The following is a 21,173-nucleotide window of genomic DNA, read 5'->3' as shown; positions in this document are numbered from 1 at the left end:
TGCACTCCCCTTGTGGACATCACATGATAACACAAGTTCAGACCTGACATTCCTTCAACCAAGGTATCAGCTGGCGTTCACCACATATGCTTTAATGGAAGGATGATGGCACACTTCCAAGAGGTAGCAGCACAAGGACTCTGGATTCCACAAGAGAAATGTCTACACATAAACGTGCTCAAACTCTGAGCAGTCAGGATGGCGTTGCAATACTTTGCTCTTGCGTATCTCCACCTACAAAGTACTGGTCCAATCCAACACCACATGTTCCACATAAACAAGGGGGAATGTGTTCTCAAATTCTTCTGAACAGAAGCTCATACACTATGGCACTGGAGGATTCCAAACGGGATTACCCTTACAGCAGAGCACCTTTCGGGCACGAACAACAATCAGGCAGATTGCCTCAGGAGAACTTTACAGGATTATGGGAAGGACAGTGTTCAAAACCAAATATTTCAGACTTGGGGGAAAGTCAAGCATAGACTTGTTCGCAACATGAAACAAGAAATGCTGCGCTTATGTAGAAGCCACCCACAACTACACTCCTGAGGGTATGCTCTTTTGGTTGGTACAAAATGTTTGCCTTTTTTTCTGTCAATTCCACCCCTACCCAAACTAATAGCCAAAAATAAGACATCGCTGCAGGCTATTTCTGGGGAAAAAAAACTGTTGGCCGAGACAATATTGTTTCCAACCTGCTGCAACTAGCGAATCACCCACCCATTTTACTAGAGTTGACAGCAGATCTTCCTTCCAGACTCCTTCATAACTCGCAATCACCCGAATTAGCAGCCTTGTTCCTGAGCACCAGGAATTTGAACAGTTAGATATCCTGCAAGGACATTTTAGCACAAGCCAGAGCTGTGTCAACAAACATAACATACTGCTAATGGAAAAGGTTGAGCATTTGGTGTCCTGATAAGACTCCATCCCTTTCAGGCCCATCAGATAATTCTTTTTTATTGTTTTTCAGACTTAGTGAAGTCAAACCTTAAGAATGCCTCAGAGTTCACCTGGCAGCCATATTCCATTTTGAACTAACAGAGTGAGCCATCTATATGATCATGTAAAGTGGTCAACGAGTTTCTCAGAACTCCAGCAGTGACTTGGGAAGTGAATACCGTACTTTCACTGTAAATGTCAGTTCCATTCGAACCTATTCATAAGGCAGACTGAAAATTCTTGACATGGAACACTGTATTCCTCCTAGCAATACCGACAAAAAGACTTTGTGAAATCCAGGCATTTACCATCACAGAAATCTTCCTGTAGTTTTCAAAAGAAATTCATTAAACACTAACCTCAAATGTATTCCTTAAGTTCCAACTATTTTATTGTGTAGCAGTTTTAGTTATAGCTTCATACACGTTATTTTAGCAAACTAGGCCTGCCGCTGTGCACTTTAACCTAGACATATTTTATTCAGCTTCGTTTTTATTTTAATAATAGCCACATTTGCGGTCTTGTGTTATTTTCACTATCTAGCTCTTCTTTGCCTTGGCCGGCACTGCATTCTTAAACAAGACCCTTTGTCTCTAATGTTCACAGAAACATACACACTCTTACGTGGGGATCCTTTCTTGGAACATCAGCTGTTTTTATTATAAAAACACTACTTTGACCTATATATATGTTAGAGGGAGATTCCAGCCAGATGACCACAACTGTATGCTGATTGCTTCCCTTTCACTACTGGTCAGGATGTCCCTCTACAAGTTTTGAGCAGCAAATCTGACACCGCTCCGAGCTTGGGAAGGGTGGAAAATGATCTTGCATTAGTTCCACTCACATCTGTTAAAATAAACAACATAGAAATGACTGATCGATTTGATTCAACCTCTACACAGACGGTTGGAGCCATTTACAGTGAACCACCGTGGGAGACCGCTACCAGTTCTCCTCCTTCAAATATGGCTTCAGGTTTTGCACAAACTGCTTCTGGATACTTTGCTGACATCAACACCTTTTTGGAATCCTTTTCCTCTCCTACACCTAAACTACCAAAAACACGTAAGCTGATCAACTGGCGTAAAACAAATTACTTTATTTTCCCATGGAACTATCTGTGACTTTTCTTGACTATATTAGCTTTCCTCCTTTGGATTTGCTTTGTCATTACATTCTTTCTATTAATACATGGTCATTACCTTCCCGAAAGATCAACAGCTGAAATGGTGGATGAGGTCCTAAAACCCCATTTTTCTTCTCATAAGGTCCGCAGAGACTTGTCTTTCATGAACATTTCCACTATACCAATTCCTGATGGCATTGTTTGGGATAAAGTCTCATTTGATATGTAAGGCCCCACGGAGGTCATTCAAATACCACATGTGTTTAAACTTTCCATGAGCAATATAATAATACCCGGAGTTGTTTCTGATGACTGGGATGTGAAAACAGTTGATTCTATGATGACTGAATTGCAGTATTTTACTGTATTTGAAAGTGAGGATGTTTATCAATCCAAAGAGACTAATGGTGACATGTTTTGCTATAGTTATTATGGACACCATTTCATTCACAGAGCAGGTACCCCAAAGACTATTTTTAATTATTCACAAAGGGGAACATTGTCCAACTCCACCACAAGGGAGTTCAAAAACACATTCTGAAAAATGTGCATATTTTTCTGGGCACAATGTTAAAAATGCTGAGTCATATTATTTCAGATTGCCATGGATGGAAAATGTACATATATTATTGACAGTCACAAAATTCATTCATTCAGATTCCTTTGTTTCCCTGTTGGCTATAGAAGACTATGAATATTGGCTGAAGTCAATTGACTTAAAAAGTGTGTGGGGAACAAAGAATTGGCAAAAAAGGTGAAAGGAAGCCTTATTTAGAGCATGCCTGATACCTGTTCAAATGATATTTTTAAATGAAACAGTACTACAGACGAGTTGTTTAGGCTTAGCTAAAATTAAGGATTTGAATGTGCCCACTATTCCTGCCCCTGCAAAATTGTATAAATGGCAAAAGTATATAAATGCAACTGAAGATCAGCTTGATGAATGGGTCCAGAATGGCACATTTAATGCTTCACCTTCATGTCCTGGTGGGTGATTATTGTGGCCAATAGATACCAACGGGTGTCACAAACGTTTTATAAACTCCACTGGAGGTTTTAGAACAAGTAGGCCAGACCCTTGCAGTGTGTCATCTGAAAATGCGGGTATAGTAACTACATACAATGTAGGGAAACTATGCCAGCAATGGTTGAAGAGTTCCTCAGAAGATGCTGTTAGAGAACACCTTAGTATCCTGTCTAATAACACGGACTTACAAGATTTCCTGTTAGGCGCCAGAAAACATCTGAGGAAAGTGCTTTGCTTCTTATTTGCAGTCTATAATGAAATTTGGAAGCTTTCTCAACAAGAAGCTGCTGCATGGTTAAGACAAATAGAAGACAAACAGAAGGCATTGGCTGTTGTAGATAATGTGATTAATACCCTGTCTGACCGGATATACACCTTAAACAACATTGTATTATGTCTATTGCAGAAGAAACAAAGTGACGTATCTTCTTTACACCATGCACTGAGTCAACCAAGATACATTATGCAGTTAGGTTGGACACTACAAACACTAAATACATGTTCCCTGGCAACACGTTAGCACAAGGGACATGTTTTCCACATCTAATTTAACGTGACAACAACTACTAATGGCTAAGAAAGAAGCGACTTATGTCATGTTAAATATTGAAAAATTAGAAAAGTTGCCTTTTACTGTGGCTGAAATACCATCTGCTGAGTGGTTAGTACACGGGGTCATTATTCTGCCTATTTCAACACTTCAATTCACTTCCTGCTTAAAACACATTCCAGTTGGGCAGATATGAAAGGCTAGGAGATAGTTACATCCAAGAGGTGTGGGAGGTGCCCTTCTCGTAAATGTCTGTAGCATGAAAGAAGTCTTTCTTAGCGGTAGGGAATGCAATACTTCTGTCAGCCATTCTATGGTTTGTAAATAGCTGTCCTTCCACAAGGCGTGTAACGCTTTGGCAGCGAACTTGGCTTGTTATCTGAAGGGAGTTCCAGTCCCCTTGATTAGACCCGCTTTCCAGGTGATCTCGAATGGCAGCTATGTCCTCCTGAATAGTGAAAACTGTTGTAGGATGTGAGCCGGAATAGTTTGTTATTTCAGTCTATCTAAGATTGTTACATGCTAAGGGAACATACTTTTTCTTCCTACACTACAGAGGGAAGTAGCTGAGATTTGGCCCCATATCGCTACTTCAAATGTAAATGTTGACAAGTTGAGCAGACTCAAGGCTTTGTTTCAAAAACTTGTGGCACTCGCATCTGCACGTGAGACCTATGCGCTTCAGGTTGCAAGGTCATCAGCAGAGATACAGGCCCTTTTAAGTACCAACTTTCCGAGACACTTAGAGCTCGTGGGACAAATATTTAATGCGTCCGGTACTACAGGAATCGCAAATTTCTTTAAGGCTGTTGGTTCTGGTTTCGTTCACACGTTCTCCTCTATATTCAGTCTAATACCTTCAGCCATCTACTCAGTATTCTCCAGTATTTTCGGGGGATTTCCCATAACTTAGGCTAGAATAGGTGGCATTTTGCTATCGCTACTTTTTCTGCGCAATGGCTGTCCTGCTGCAACAAGGGGGACTGAAAGTGCTTCCACGAGCGCAGCTGTGCCGTGGACGCATGATGCAGTACTTTGGAGCATAGCTCCTGGAGCAATTGGAGTGTGACTGGTCTCTGTCATTCAGACCGGTTTTGCATTGTGTGCAGCCCGTGCATCAGTGCCTCTGGTGCTCATCTGAACATACACTGAAAGTTTGTCTTTCTACTCAGCGCTTTCTTTCATTGGACGCTGATCTGTTGATGTTCTCGCTGAGGACTCATTACCAGGCATGCTTGTTGAGGGTTTGTTTGCGAAGGGAAGCTGCTTATTAGTTGCCCGTTGTGGATTCAGCTGTAAACTCATCATTGGGCACACCTTGGAATGCTGCTGCCTTTGCTGGAGCTCAGGCTTTGGGACACAAATGCTCCTTGGTTTTTCCTTAGCGATGAACTTCCTACTTTACCATGTGCCGAAGTGGAAGATTTTCTTTAATTGTCCCGGATTCAATTGGCAACTTCCAAAATGACTCTGACTTTTGAAGTTCAGCCCTTTTAACGCCACAGTTAACATTTTAAATTGTCCTTTTTTACACATGCTCAAGTGTCTTTTAACTTGTCATTATTGACATTCTCATGTACACGCCTTAGGTTGGATTTTAGTAGCTTTTTTACATAATTAGGCTTTGAACCACCTTTGAACCGGCAATGGGAGGGTGTTGTGTAGCTGTTTTAGTTATGCAGTATCTCATTTTGTTCTTGTCCAGCATCTTATCGCAAAGATGTTTAGGTAAGCGTCCTTCAGATCGAGACATACCATTTAATCCCTTCATTAAAGGATATCCCTAAGCAAATGGATCCCCCTCCATTTTGAAATGGTGGAAAATAAACTACTCAGTCTCCGAGTTGCATCTCGGTAACAATGACCTTGGTCCCTCTTCTGCCCTAGAAAATGTTGCTCAAGAACTGAAACATCATGAGGCCTTCACTGGAAGGGAAAATTACCCTCTTCAGTGATGCCTAAACATCTTCATATTTCAAGTCTGTCTCTGAAAAGATGATTGGCCTTGGACTCTTCATCGCCTGGCAAACCATAGAATTCCAAGTGAAAACCCTAGAATGTAGATACATACTTCCCCCAACTCTTTGAGGAATGGCTCACTGAACTAAGCACCCTGGGCCATGGCACTGGCTTCATAGGTGACAGTGTCATCCAGCTTTAGATTTACCTTGAGTAAAAAAGATCTGTCTTTTTACAGATACTGTGCAGTTAGCTTTTCCTAAGAAAATGATAGCCCTCTGCGCCGAGCCAGAAAGGGTTTCTGGGGATATGAGGGTGCCTGACTCCTTGCCTTTTTGGCTATGTCAAGAATTTTCATAAGGGCTCCCCCAAAATCCAAGAGCTTATCCTGGCAAGCACACCAGGAATTGTCAGTACCCTTCTTTGAGTCTTTGACAGATTTCACCAAACTTATGGCCATCTGGCAACCAGTATCTAGCATGACTGTCACCTTGCCCTCTAGCTCTGGTCGGTGGCATTTTGCTGGTAGAGTACCATGACCCCCTTATCCAGGGGGTTTTGCAGGCGCATGGTGACATATTGTGCCATTTTTTCCACTGTGGCCAAATCTGAGGACTGCTGGTGGTAGATTTCCTCTGGGTCAAGAATACGTGAAGGTGTTTGGTCAAGCTGGTCTTGGCTTCCTTGGGCTTTTATGCTCCAGATTCAGGTGGGAAGTCCGCTTGCATGAAATCCTTGTCTTCTGTACCTTCAGCTTGGCTCAGGAATTGAGTTGATTGTACTGCAATAATGTCCAGAGGGGTGCCCATCAGTCTAAACTGATTTGGTCGATTTGAACAAAGCTGTAAAGGCCTGCCAAAGACTTTGGATCAAAAGACATTTGCCTCTTTCTCTTGGCAGTAGTCTTCGCAGGATTATTGCTCCAATTCCTACAAGGTTCATAGGTTCCACCAGGGGTACCTTAGTCCTTACTCTTTTGGAGAGGCTTGGGATGGCTAGAAGCCATCAAGAGTTGCTTCCTGACAGGTCTAAGGGAATGGTCACAGCTCTCTGTATTTAGGCATCCGTGACCTCATTAAAATTTCCGTGCCACTGGATGTACTGCTTCGCCCTCCCCCCCAAATAAATCCTGGTTTCTTCCTTGCATCATTTTGCATAGACACTAAGTCACTGTGACTGCTTAGGTCAGCATGTATAAATTACTACGAGTCAACTGTTGGCCCTCTCAGGGATAGTGGTAAAATGTGTGACTGGTAGTCAGTGTCGCCTTAATTTTGTGCACCAGGTCTGCTCAGATAAGCGGGGGCCTTTTCCTAGGGCACCTCACACTTCACTCAATGGTTTAAGGCCCATACAGTGCTCACATAAGGACTGTGGTTAAATCCTACACAGGTGGTTTCACTCGACGGGTCCAAGGGGATTCCTCATTGCTTCACTAACGCTCCTAAAGTTCCCCTGACTTGGCTTGCTGCAGGAGTAACCCTGCACCATTAAGCGCAAAGCCTGTCGGGGCACAAAGCTGCCACATTTGGATGGTGAGCTCTCTTGCTGCAAATGCTGCCATTTTTCCCCCATTATTCCTTTTTAGAAATACCTAGTGGCCGGAAGACCGCACCCTTGCAAGAAAAAAATTCTCAGTTCTACTGTATGAGCAGAGCAAGGTTATTTAGCAAATGCCAATACAATATACAAACCAAGTATACTATATAGAATCCTTGAATACTCAGCATTCATATAAAGAGAAGCAACACGAAAACCCATCTACTGCTTGAGTCTGTGAAGGAGGAGGAGCACAAAGAAAAGTTTCTGGTATGTCATCAAGATAATGGGCTGTGGTTGGTTACTTTTTGGACAACTAATTTCCCAATGTTATTAGGAAATGTAGTTTAGTTTTACTCTGTTTGCTGCTGTTGGAGAACAAAAGCGAATTTGTACGGCATAATCATTGCCTTACCGTCATCCGTGACATAGAATTGTCACACGTGCTGATACTTCAAATGGTGGTATACGTGATCCAGTGTATCAATTATGTGAACGTCTTGAATACAGCTTTCTACACATTTGCCACGTATTTTAAAAGCAGGCGCCGGTTATTTATTAGTTTTTGTTTTGTTTGCACACTACACACAGATGGCATCACAATGATCAGAGCAAGTATAGGAAGTTACAACAGTTTGCGTTTGCATCCATGGAACTGTTTGAGCTGTTTTACCAAATAGTCGTTTTTTGTTTTTTTTTACAGACAGATTATTTGAGCAAATGTTTACATACTATACTGATCAATGCTATGAGAGATGTGGTGTAGAAAGAATGAAACCCTGTTACATTCTACACCAAACTTTTGCTATAAGCTGGGTCAACCCTAATCATATATTAAAGAGTGACATTGACTTAACATGTGTTGATTTGAACTGCTTATATGTTTCGTTTTCTTTAAGCTCCTGATGTAAACATGGATACTGTCAGTAACGATATTGTGGAGAATCATGTTGCTGACCAGCTCCCGACCGATGTTTTTACAAGCATATCTACTGAAACAGACTTTTTACCATCACCACCTCCTTTTAACACATTGGAACAAATGACCAACCACATAGAGGACCTAAACCATGATCATTCAGAAACTGATGACCTTAGTGATGATGAACTTATAGAAAATCATGAGCATTTAGAAGACACTGAATGTTTAGAGAATGATCATTCGTCAACATTGTCCACAAACAAAGCAAGGAGACTGTTATATTCTAGGAGCTACGAAGAGGTCAATACAGAACTAAAGGCACAAATTATGAAGGAGATTCGAAAACCAGGCAGAAGTAAGTATGATTGTAAAACTTAAGTTATTTACAGTGGAGGAATTGATTCTGTGGTGTTTATGTTCTGTTTCTAAATGTCCGGTATATTTGCACGCTAAAAAATGTGAAATTAAACTGATATCACAGAGAATTGAAAACTTGTGTCTCACCATATGCCTAATGCACAAAGGTAAATCTATGGGAGACAAAATTCTGCGCATGTATATTTATGCATACCAGGACATTTTAACCTAAATACAATTCAGCAACTCCTAGTAGATATTTATGCACAGTAGAAGAAGGGTGTATCTCATACCCACCCTTTCTTTTACAGAAGAGGGTGGGGGCACGTACAATTCAAAATAGAAAGAAAAATCAGCTAACTTTAGGCCTAAATCCACCAAATATACTTGTATACAGTGTAGGCAGAGATTTCTGTGTATGCTATCTAGATCTATTAATTGGAAATAATAGAGAAACAGTCTTCACCTTTGAAAAGTAGTACAGACCTTACAAAGTTTCTGCTGGGTACACATCAATAGGACCCACAACCTCAGCTCTGTTCGCTTCGCCTTATGCTGTGAGATGTGTAGCCAGACACAAGCTACGGTTGCGTTGTCCGCTTGCATCTGCGTGTAAACCTTTGTAGGTGTTTTTGTATTTGCATGTCCGTCATTATGCCCCTACTTATATTTCTGATTTCTCCTGCTTGGCAGTATACATTGCCCCAATTGAGTCCTAATGTGTGAGGAGTTCTCAGTGGGGTACTCCCACATCAGAGATGAGGCAGGCAAAGACCTACACCCTTCTCTTTGTGAGTTGTATTTAAGAGCACATGCTACATGAGTACTAGAAATATTGGTAACTCTAGTTACAGGGCCGTTTGCTGCCAGATGTGCTTTAACAAATTCTTACGTTAGGGATGTTGTCATTGTTCTGAAGAATGCTAGGTTTTGTATGGTTAACGTGTCATATACCTGTATGAATAGAAAAGTACTGCTTTAGGAGTAATGGATTATGGTTAACATTACTCTATCACTAGACCTAACTCCAAATATCTAGAAACCTCACAAAGCCAGTCCCCAATTTTGAAATAAACCATTCACTGGCAAATTGTGACGCAGCACTGAAGACTCTGTGCTTCTATGGGCCAAAAAGAGGGGGAAGAAGGAGGAATCAGAGAGAGATGACTGAAAACCTCAATCAGTCATGGAACAGCTGCACCACTAACATCTCCAACACCCCCCATCCCTAGGTGGGGAAACCTCAAAGCTGTCGGCCGCTAGCCCTCCTTCATATTTTACAGATGGACAAACTGTCAGTTAATCAACCGGCATGCTCTTGCCGATTCAACTGGCATGAAAACTTGCTGTCCCCCCTGAGCTCCACTAGAGAACCCTCTGTTTTAGTCAGGCCTCCTGCGTGTCACGTAAGGACCAGGAAAGGACAGTAGTCAACCACTTTATCTTTCTTTATCGGAATTGCAACATGCACCACACTCCAATTTATAGAGGCAAGGCCCACATCACTGTCCTGCCCCGTTGCATTCTTTGCTGTGTCTGCTACGTTTTCATATCTGAAAAGCAGGCAATGTGCTTAAGTCACTAGTTACAATGGTTGCTCTTAGTGCAGCACTGCCCCCTACGGTTGTGAAGTTTTCTCAAGTTTACCGTCTGTGTACTTCGTCTGTCAAATTCATGCAAATATAAATCTGGCTTTAGGTATCTACTTCCACTCCATACATTTATATACTCATTTCCTGATTTAATATATTGGTTTATAATTCATTATTGCTTTTATTTGATAGTTTTGTTACATAAGTTTTAATGTTCTCGCAGATTTCTCCTTAGTCACACACGTATGCAATACTTCTGAATACAGCCTCATTGCGCCAGCCCTCTTCCCTTCCTTCACGAACTCTGGATCACCAGTTCTTTAAAAAAAAAAAAAATGGTTTCTTGTTAAATTTTTTGCTGCATGTGTTGCTTCAAACCACGTGGTATCGGGACATGTTATGAGTGTAGCTTGTATACTAAAAGAGGAGTAGTAGACGGGAGAGGGAGATTTTGCTCCTGTCGGCCATTTTGGTACCAGTTCGATGGGGAATTGATTTGGGCATCGGTTGCACAAAGGTTTGGGTGTATGCTCAACTTGAAATATCATCAAAAACACAGACTTTCACTGAAAAAAAGGTTAACGTGACATGATAGGAGTTTAAATGAGATGAGAACTAATATTAAAAAAATGAAAAAACTGTGAAATGTCCCTGTTTTAGTTTAGTGAACTAGGTATAAATTGTGCCACCGTCAAGCGCGACTTATGACCTCAGATATTGAGCTGTGGGTGAAGGGGGCACGATAGTTGATTAAACCATAACTGGCAAATTTCATTTTTTAAATTTTTTTATTATTTATTTATTTTTTTACGTTAATTCTTATTGCATTTCAGCACCTGGCTATAACAGCACTTACTTTTGTTTATATGTATGCCTGTGTATACATATATATATTCACTATAACATACAAAGGTTAGTGGCATAGGTGAAAATGTCAGTTAAAACATATTTTAAACTAAAGAAAACACTGAAGTTCACCAGTTAGTTAACTAAAGAAACTGTAGGTTGCGCTGCCACCAGGCACAGTGTTGTCAATTATATCATTTCAGATGTCATCCGTGATGCCATAGAGTGCTTCTTTAGTGGTGTAATATAAGGTCAGAAGCACTGCATGGCAAGGTCACGACTTATAGTTTATTCAGTTCAATATAACTGGTGAATTGCAGTTGTTTAATGTCAATTTTCAGCGGATTTAATTTATTTTAATGTAAAGTAAGATATTACTATACCTATGATATCACTTTAACCTTAGTTTATCCAGTGGTTTATTTTTAAATTGAAAAAAAAAAAAAATGTAAATAAAGTAAGATTATGCCAATCCCCTGCCGCAAATGCGTTTTGGCTGTCACTGTGTGGCATTGCCCATAGGGCCTGACATACGGCCAGACCCTTCACCCAACCCACTTTTTTCCTTTTATTTTCTGGATCATGCAGGACTCTCGCAATAGTCTGAGACTAGTGTGTCCATCTGTGCTCCTATGAGAGTCTTTTGGGAACACAGGGTGACATCACTGGCTCCCAAGAGACTCCAGCAGGATTGTGGGGCCCTAATTAAACAAACAGAAAAACAGGAGGGGTTTTTCATGCAACAACCCTAGTAGTGCTGGGGGTCTGGGTATCCCTACCCTGCTCCCTTATACCTTCATTATTATTAATTTAAAGGTAATATCGATTGAGTCCTGTAATGGCGGTCCCAACATTTCTGTTTGTGTTGTGGCCAGCCAGTCAGAGCGAGTGCTCTTGCGGGACTTGCAGAGGTCTCTCTCCCTGAGAATGAGATGGCCATTGGGGGGGGGGGGGGGGGGGAAGGGTCAAGGAAGCCCTTGCAGCCAGTCAGATCACTTCATTTTCTGAAGGTCATGCCCGCAGGATTCGCAGGAAACTCTTGCGTGCCCAACCGTCCAGATATCTATATATGTTTAACGTTAATTTCTTAAACTAATGATCAGATTTACACAAAATCACACAAAAAACACATTCTGAGGAAAGATCTAGCTTGCTTCCAAATTTGGTGTAATTTAGTTTAGCCACTCTTTCTGTAGTGCTGTTCATTTTTCCTATGGAAAATTGCCTTGGGTCGGGGGGGTAGGTAGGGTGGTGTTTTGGAAATGCCCCCCCCCCCACCCCACCCTAAATCTCTCCCTCTGTTTTTCTTGGTCCTCACTTGACAGATCACCCTGAAATGTTCCATGAAGAAGCTTAGGTAGATGAAGCAACATGGTCCTATTTTATTATGGCTAAAGTTCCATCTTGATAAAATAAAGAAGCTTCACTCTAGCAGCTGCTGTCCGTGAACATTTATTTTTATGGCTCATGGCACTTCGGTCCCTTCATGTGTTAAAAAAAAAGCCTCAATGTCATTCTTCTGCAACATTCCAGTAGCTGGCACCGGTAAAGCAGCCACTTCGTCCACACTGCAACATGTTCATCAGCATTGTATGGATGTTGTAGGAAGCTGGCCTGGTGTGTGGTGGGTACCTAAGGTTCTTACACCTTATACCAGGTCCAGGTATCCCCTATTAGTGCGGTGTAGGTAGTGTCTAGAAGCCAGACTCTCTAGCGGTAGCTGTGGATGAGCAGCCAAGGCTTATCTCGGAGACATGCAAAGCTCATGCAATGCCACTGTTGTCACAAAGCACTTACACAGATGAAAGAAAACACTCAGTGTTACAAAAATAAAGGTACTTTATGTTCGATGGCATCTGTCGCTGTAGATACGCATGTTTTGCAATAGCTCGCCATCTGGTGTTGGGCCGGAGTGTTACAAGTTGTTTTTCTTCGAAGAAGTCTTTCGAGTCACGGGACCGAGTGACTCCTCCTTTTGTCTCCATTGCGCATGGGCGTCGACTCCATCTTCGATTGTTTTTTTTCCGCCATCGGGTTCGGACGTGTTCCTGTCGCTCCGAGTTTCGGAACGGAAAGATAGCTAATTTCGGAAGATTTTCGTCGGTATTGTTGCGTTCGGGATCGGCGTAGTTAGATTCAACACCGCATCGAAGATCGAAGAGCTCCGGTGCCCTTCGGGGTAGTTTTTCGATTCCCCGTCGGGGCCTGGTCGGCCCGACCGCGTGCTGAAGAACACCGATGGAACGGACCCCGTTCCGTTTCTGCCCCAAATGCCACAATCAATACCCCTATACAGACCAACACTTGGTCTGTAACCTGTGCCTGTCACCTGAGCACAGTGAAGACACCTGTGAGGCCTGTCGTGCGTTCCGGTCCCGAAAAACACTCCGAGACCGTCGAGCCAGAAGACTTCAGATGGCGTCCGCGCCGACAGCCCACCGAGAGTTCGAGGAACAAGAAGAGGAAGGTACCTTCTCGATCCAAGACTCAGACTCCGAAGGATTCGACGATACACAAACCGTGAGTAAGACGTCGAAAACCACACAGAGGAAGATTTACAAGGCCCAGGGGACGCCACTGCCATCAGGCCATGGCTCCACCCATAAATTCGGTGACCGACCGTCTGCACCGAAAAAGGCCCAAACAGTGCCGAGATCGTCCGACTCCGGTCGAGACACCGGCACGCAGCCTTCTCGGGACCGAGAAAGTGCTGGAGACAAGCCTCGACACCGAGATGCCGGTGTGGACACGGCTCGACGCCGAGACAGCGGCACCGAAGAAGATCGACGCCGAGAGGTTTCGGCCCCGAAAAAGAAAAAAGTCACCTCGGAGCCGAAAAAACACGCAGACAGGGTTTCGGTGCCGAAACAAACTGCAAGCGACCCAGCTTCAGGCTCTTATACAGAAGAGCACTCGCTAACCTCCCAAATGCAAAAGCATAGGTTTGAGGAAGAGCTACAATCAACTGATGTGGACCATACGCAAAAGCGTATTTTCATACAGCAGGGGACAGGAAAAATAAGCACCCTTCCCCCCATTAGAAGAAAGAGAAGGTTGGAGTTCCAAACTGAACAGACACCACAACCAAAAGTGGTGAAAAGAGTTACCCCACCACCCTCTCCTCCGCCCGTGATTAACGTCTCACCAGCACAAACTCCATCACACTCCCCAGCTCACACCACCATAAGCCAGGGTGACCAAGATCAGGACGCATGGGACCTATACGACGCCCCAGTGTCGGATAACAGTCCGGAGGCATACCCTACGAAGCCATCTCCACCAGAGGACAGCACCGCGTATTCTCAAGTGGTGGCTAGAGCAGCACAATTTCACAACGTAAGCCTCCACTCAGAACAGGTCGAGGATGATTTTTTATTCAACACACTCTCCTCCACCCACAGCTCATACCAAAGCCTGCCTATGCTCCCTGGTATGCTCCGGCACGCAAAAGAAATCTTTAAGGAGCCGGTCAAAAGTAGGGCAATCACACCAAGGGTGGAAAAAAAGTATAAGGCGCCTCCTACAGACCCGGTTTTCATCACTACACAGCTGCCACCAGACTCTGTCGTTGTAGGAGCAGCTAGGAAAAGGGCCAACTCCCACACATCTGGAGATGCACCACCCCCAGATACAGAAAGCCGCAAGTTCGATGCAGCTGGTAAGAGAGTCGCAGCACAAGCTGCAAACCAGTGGCGCATCGCGAACTCCCAGGCACTACTTGCGCGCTATGACAGAGCCCACTGGGACGAGATGCAACATCTCATTGAACATCTGCCCAAGGACTTACAAAATAGGGCAAAACAAGTGGTTGAGGAGGGACAGACCATTTCCAACAACCAGATCCGCTCCTCCATGGACGCTGCAGATACAGCTGCATGGACAATTAATACATCTGTAACTATCAGAAGGCATGCATGGCTCCGAACGTCTGGATTTAAACCAGAGATTCAACAAGCAGTTCTCAATATGCCTTTTAACGAAAAAGAACTGTTCGGTCCAGAAGTGGACACAGCGATTGAGAAACTCAAAAAAGATACGGACACTGCCAAAGCCATGGGCGCACTCTACTCCCCGCAGAGCAGAGGGAATTACAGCACATTCCGTAAAACACCCTTTCGAGCACACAAGCCAGCACCTCACAAGCAACACCGTCCAGTTACCAGGGACAGTATAGAGGAGGTTTTCGGGGACAATATAGAGGAGGGCAATTCCCTAGGAATAGAGGAAGATTTCAGAGCCCCAAAACCCCTACTACTAAACAGTGACTCACATGTCACTTACCCCCTCCACACAACACCAGTGGGGGGAAGAATAAGTCATTATTACAAAGCATGGGAGGAAATCACTACAGACACTTGGGTTCTAGCAATTATCCAACATGGTTATTGCATAGAATTTCTACAATTCCCTCCAAACATACCACCAAAAGCACAAAATTTGACAACACACCATTCCAATCTCCTGGAGATAGAAGTGCAGGCACTATTGCAAAAGAATGCAATCGAATTAGTGCCAAACACACAAATAAACACAGGAGTTTACTCACTGTACTTTCTGATACCAAAGAAGGACAAAACGCTGAGACCAATCCTAGACCTCAGAGTAGTGAACACTTTCATCAAATCAGACCACTTTCACATGGTCACACTACAAGAAGTATTGCCATTGCTAAAACTACACGACTACATGGCAACTTTAGACCTCAAGGATGCTTATTTCCATATACCAATACACCCATCGCACAGGAAATACCTAAGGTTTGTATTCAAGGGAATACATTACCAATTCAAGGTACTGCCTTTCGGATTAACAACCGCACCAAGAGTCTTTACCAAATGTCTAGCGGTAGTCGCTGCACACATAAGAAGGCAGCAAATACATGTGTTCCCATATCTAGACGACTGGCTAATCAAGGCCCATTCGTTAATAGAGTGCTCAAATCACACAAATCATATCATACAAACCCTCTTCAAACTAGGGTTCACCGTCAATTTCACAAAATCCAAAATTCTGCCGCGCAAGGTACAACAATACCTGGGAGCCATAATAGACACATCAAAAGGAGTAGCCACTCCAAGTCCACAAAGAATTCAAAATTTCAACACCATCATACAACGCATGTATCCAACACAAAGAATACAAGCAAAGATGATATTACAACTCCTAGGCATGATGTCTTCATGCATAGCCATTGTCCCAAACGCAAGACTGCACATGAGGCCCTTACAACAGTGCCTAGCATCACAATGGTCACAAGCACAGGGTCACCTTCTAGATCTGGTGTTAATAGACCGCCAAACTTACCTCTCGCTTCTGTGGTGGAACAACATAAATTTAAACAAAGGGCGGCCTTTCCAAGACCCAGTGCCACAATACGTAATAACAACAGATGCTTCCATGACAGGGTGGGGAGCACACCTCGATCAACACAGCATACAAGGACAATGGAACGTTCATCAAACAAAACTGCATATAAATCACCTAGAACTTCTAGCAGTTTTTCAAGCACTAAAAGCTTTCCAACCAATAATAGTTCACAAATACATTCTCGTCAAAACAGACAACATGACAACAATGTATTATCTAAACAAGCAAGGGGGGACGCACTCCACGCAGTTAAGCCTGCTAGCACAAAAGATTTGGCGTTGGGCAATTCACAACCAAATTCGCCTAATAGCACAATTTATACCAGGGATCCAAAATCAACTCTCAGACAATCTCTCTCGAGATCACCAACAGGTCCACGAATGGGAAATTCACCCCCAAATTCTGAACACTTATTTCAAACTCTGGGGAACACCTCAGATAGACTTGTTTGCGACAAAGGAGAACGCAAAATGCCAAAACTTCGCATCCAGATACCCACACAAACAGTCCCAAGGCAATGCCCTATGGATGAACTGGTCAGGGATATTTGCTTACGCTTTTCCTCCTCTCCCTCTCCTTCCTTACCTGGTAAACAAACTCAGTCAAAAGAAACTCAAACTCATATTAATAGCACCAACTTGGGCAAGGCAACCCTGGTACGCAACGCTGCTAGACCTATCAGTAGTACCCTGCATCAAATTGCCCAACAGGCCAGATCTGTTGACACAGCACAACCAAAAGATCAGACACCCAGATCCAGCATCGCTGAATCTAGCAATCTGGCTCCTGAAATCCTAGAATTCGGGCACTTACAACTTACCCAAGAATGTATGGAAGTCATAAAACAAGCCAGAAGGCCATCCACCAGGCACTGCTATGCAAGTAAATGGAAGAGGTTTGTTTGCTACTGCCATATTAATCAAATACAACCATTACACACAACTCCAGAACATGTAGTGGGTTACTTGCTTCACTTACAAAAATCTAACCTGGCTTTCTCTTCCATTAAAATACACCTTGCAGCAATATCTGCATACCTGCAGACTACCTATTCAACTTCCCTATATAAGATACCAGTCATTAAAGCATTCATGGAGGGCCTTAGGAGAATTATACCACCAAGAACACCACCTGTTCCTTCATGGAACCTAAATGTTGTCCTAACTAGACTTATGGGTCCACCTTTTGAACCCATGCACTCCTGCGAAATACAGTTCCTAACCTGGAAGGTGGCATTTCTCATCGCCATTACTTCCCTAAGAAGAGTAAGCGAGATTCAGGCGTTTACAATACAGGAACCTTTTATACAACTACACAAGAATAAGGTCGTCCTAAGGACCAATCCTAAATTTTTGCCAAAGGTTATTTCACCGTTCCATCTAAATCAAACAGTGGAACTTCCAGTGTTCTTTCCACAGCCAGATACCGTAGCTGAAAGGGCACTACATACATTAGATGTCAAAAGAGCATTGATGTATTACATTGACAGAACAAAAAACATCAGAAAGACTAAACAACTATTTATTGCATTTCAAAAACCTCATGCAGGAAACCCAATATCAAAACAAGGTATAGCCAGATGGATAGTTAAATGCATCCAAATCTGCTACCTTAAAGCTAAACGACAGCTGCCCATTACACCAAGGGCACACTCAACCAGAAAGAAAGGTGCTACCATGGCCTTTCTAGGAAACATCCCAATGCAAGAAATATGTAAGGCAGCCACATGGTCTACGCCTCACACATTCACCAAGCACTACTGTGTAGACGTGTTATCCGCACAACAAACCACAGTAGGTCAAGCCGTATTAAGAACATTATTTCAGACTACTTCCACTCCTACAGGCTGATCCACCGCTTTTGGGGAGATAACTGCTTACTAGTCTATGCAAAACATGCGTATCTACAGCGACAGATGCCATCGAACTGAAAATGTCACTTACCCAGTGTACATCTGTTCGTGGCATCAGTCGCAGTAGATTCGCATGTGCCCACCCGCCTCCCCGGGAGCCTGTAGCAGTTTGGAAGTTACCTTCAACTATTTATATATGTATCATCTCAACCTTAAATAGGTGCATACTTAGTCACTCCATTGCATGGGCACTATTACTACAATTCAACTCCTACCTCACCCTCTGCGGGGAAAAACAATCGAAGATGGAGTCGACTCCCATGCGCAATGGAGACAAAAGGAGGAGTCACTCGGTCCCGTGACTCGAAAGACTTCTTCGAAGAAAAACAACTTGTAACACTCCGGCCCAACACCAGATGGCGAGCTATTGCAAAACATGCGAATCTACTGCGACTGATGCCACGAACAGATGTACACTGGGTAAGTGACATTTTCATTTAGCGATACAATTACCAAAAAGTAGTTGAGGCAACCCTCCAATAGGAGGGGACACACTAGATATGTACACTAGTAATCAGAAATAGGCATAAATAGCAATGGAAACAGTGCAATAGCAAATAGGCAATAGAGACCCTGGGTGCAGCCCAAACCATATACTAAAATAATGGAATGTAGATGCAAGACCTCCACCTAGGTAAGTGGTATGTGTAGAGGACAGCCATGGTTACTAGGAAACCCCAAAGGTAAGTACCATAGTGCCCCCTAGTGACCAGGAAGAAAGGAGTAAGTTACTGGATTTTCCCCACACCACCCAAAAGGAAGAAAAAGAAGAAAATGCAACACCCAGACAAGACTGCAAGAAGCCAGCAGTGGATTTCTAAAGAGGAAGATCTGTGGAAGAAGGGGACCAAGTCCAAAAGTCACAGAAGAGTCCAGTGGAAGCAGGAGCCACTACCCACCCAGCTGTGGTTGTAGGAGTTGGTCAACAGTAGTATGAGGGTGGTCAGGAATGCAGCCCTGGAGCAGGTGAAGAGTTCCTGGATGATGCAGTCGCCGTCTTATGCCAGATAGAAGATTGCAGTCAATCAGTGGCGTGGAAAAGCCACCAACAAGCCTTTGCAAAGGCAGAAGTCACAGTGAAACAAGTGAAGATGCTGGGATCCAGGAAGGTCCAGGAGGACTCAACCCTCTTGGGGAGTCCTAGGGGAACCTTCAGCAGGGAAGAGTCCACAGAAGAGGCAGCCCCCACAGGAGGACCACTGGACGTCGCAGAGGAGCCCACGCAGCACAACTGGAGAAGGGCCCACTCCGCAGGAGAAGCATGCAGAGGGCTGTGCGTTGCAGGAAGGAGTGCTGTGAGCTGGGGCTACACAGAGCCTGAAGATTCCTTGGAGGAGAGGCCAACAAGCCTTGGCAACTGCAAGAAACAATGCACAGAGGTACTGTATTGCATGGGAAGACAAGGGCTTACCTCCACCAAAGTTGGACAGCTGGCAGAGGGGACAAAGAGCACTACTGTGGACCACCACCTGTGATACAGGATCCATGCAGCTCAGGATGAGAGGAGATACACGCAGCCGGTTGTCATTGCAGTAGGTGCCTGATAATGCAAGGGAGTGACTCCTTCACTCTGAGTTCTTCTTCCTTCTTGTGCAGACTGAAAACTTGCCACCCTCAGAGGATGCACAGCCGGGGAAATGTTACAGAAGCTAGAAGGAGCTGTGAAAACAATGTTGCAAGCAGAGTCTTCGTCGTGGACGCAGATTGTTGGTTCCTGGAAGGCCCATTTGCGGTTCCAGTGGCTAGAAGTTGAAGTAGAGGTTGTTACCCCCCTCTCCCAAAGGAAATCCTTTGTTCTGCCTTCCTGAAACCAGAGCAGATGCTCAAAGCTACTGAAATGCACGAATCGAAACCAGAAATCAGCATATAACTCTATAAGTGAGGGGGAGGCTTTGACGTGTTGTGGGAGGTCCTTCCCTGTTTTGGCTGTGATGGAGGAAGAGGGACCACCTCCTTTGCCTTTGTGTATGTTGGATGTTTGTGCAAGTGAGAGGGAGACTGAGCATAGGTATCTGGCAGGCTGGTGAAAGTGCATGCAGCTTTTCAGGTATGCAAGGCCAGTGGTTGTGCAAGGTTTTGTATGGGTGTGTGAAGTTTGAATTGGCTGTGTTTGTGAAGGAGGAGCCAGTGGAGCTCTTAGAGATGGGGCAAGATGTGGGTGTGGTGTGGGAACTTATATACAGGTCTTGCAGCGTTCTGGATGGTCTGAATGCTATGCAGGAGCTACTTTATAAACTTTATAACCTTGATGCATAATTTAGTCCTCTATTTAACATTATCCTAGTAGCCCTGACAATTGTGAAGCACTACGGAGTGGTTTGGAGGCTAGTTGCTATGTTTATATGTATATTATTCATTAACAGATACTGGCAATAGACGACAGATAGGTAATCTCTTTCAAAGCAGTGATCGGTTTAGCACATCCACTTTTTCTTTGTGATCTCCCCAGTATTAGAAATCTTTGTACTGTGACACTCCTATTCAGTGCGACAGTGTGTCCTCTGTTGCTTGATGTACTGTGGCAATTCGTTGCACTCAGTTGATTTACTTAACTTTCCAGTAGGCTTTGTTCAATGGAGCAGGAAACGCCTCAGTCTCTTGGAAATTAAATTCCATACACGGTCTACAGTGTTTATTTACGCCACTGACTAATATCACTAAAATGTCAGATTTAGAATACATCATAGTCATGGATAGATTACACTATTAAACCACTGTAGTGACAAACCCTAAGGAAATGTGATTTGCTCTATAGAAAACTAGTTTAATATATTTAATTGATCACAACTAATACACTGGAAGACCATAGTGCTGGGTGTTTAATGGACAAAAGTGGGACATTCTAAATATTAAATAAAAATGTCATCAAAGTGAAGTTTGTAAAAACTGCTTCACTGTGTAGGTCACATTACATTTTTTGTGAACAGGCTTGTTTGTTAATAAGTTATTTTACAAGTCATAGGATTTCTCTCTATGGTCATTCTTTTACATTTTTGGAAACAAAATAATTCAGTGGTGAAAGAAGAAT

At 43.4% G+C, this 21,173-nt stretch overlaps 1 protein-coding gene across 1 annotated transcript in view; it reads left to right on the top strand.

Moving 5' to 3' along the window:
* The window catches only part of INTS6 (integrator complex subunit 6), a 446,084-nt gene that overhangs the window by 405,690 nt on the left and 19,221 nt on the right, over positions 1 to 21,173 (top strand). Inside the window, exon 16 of the mRNA XM_069205444.1 lies at positions 8,049 to 8,426. Within this exon, the coding sequence (XP_069061545.1) occupies positions 8,049 to 8,426 (378 nt within the window). The remainder of the gene's footprint in view (positions 1 to 8,048; positions 8,427 to 21,173) is intronic.

Source organism: Pleurodeles waltl, chromosome 8, assembly GCF_031143425.1.
Source record: "Pleurodeles waltl isolate 20211129_DDA chromosome 8, aPleWal1.hap1.20221129, whole genome shotgun sequence".
Classification (NCBI taxonomy): domain Eukaryota; kingdom Metazoa; phylum Chordata; class Amphibia; order Caudata; family Salamandridae; genus Pleurodeles; species Pleurodeles waltl.
This window is presented reverse-complemented; position numbering and strand designations above follow the sequence as displayed.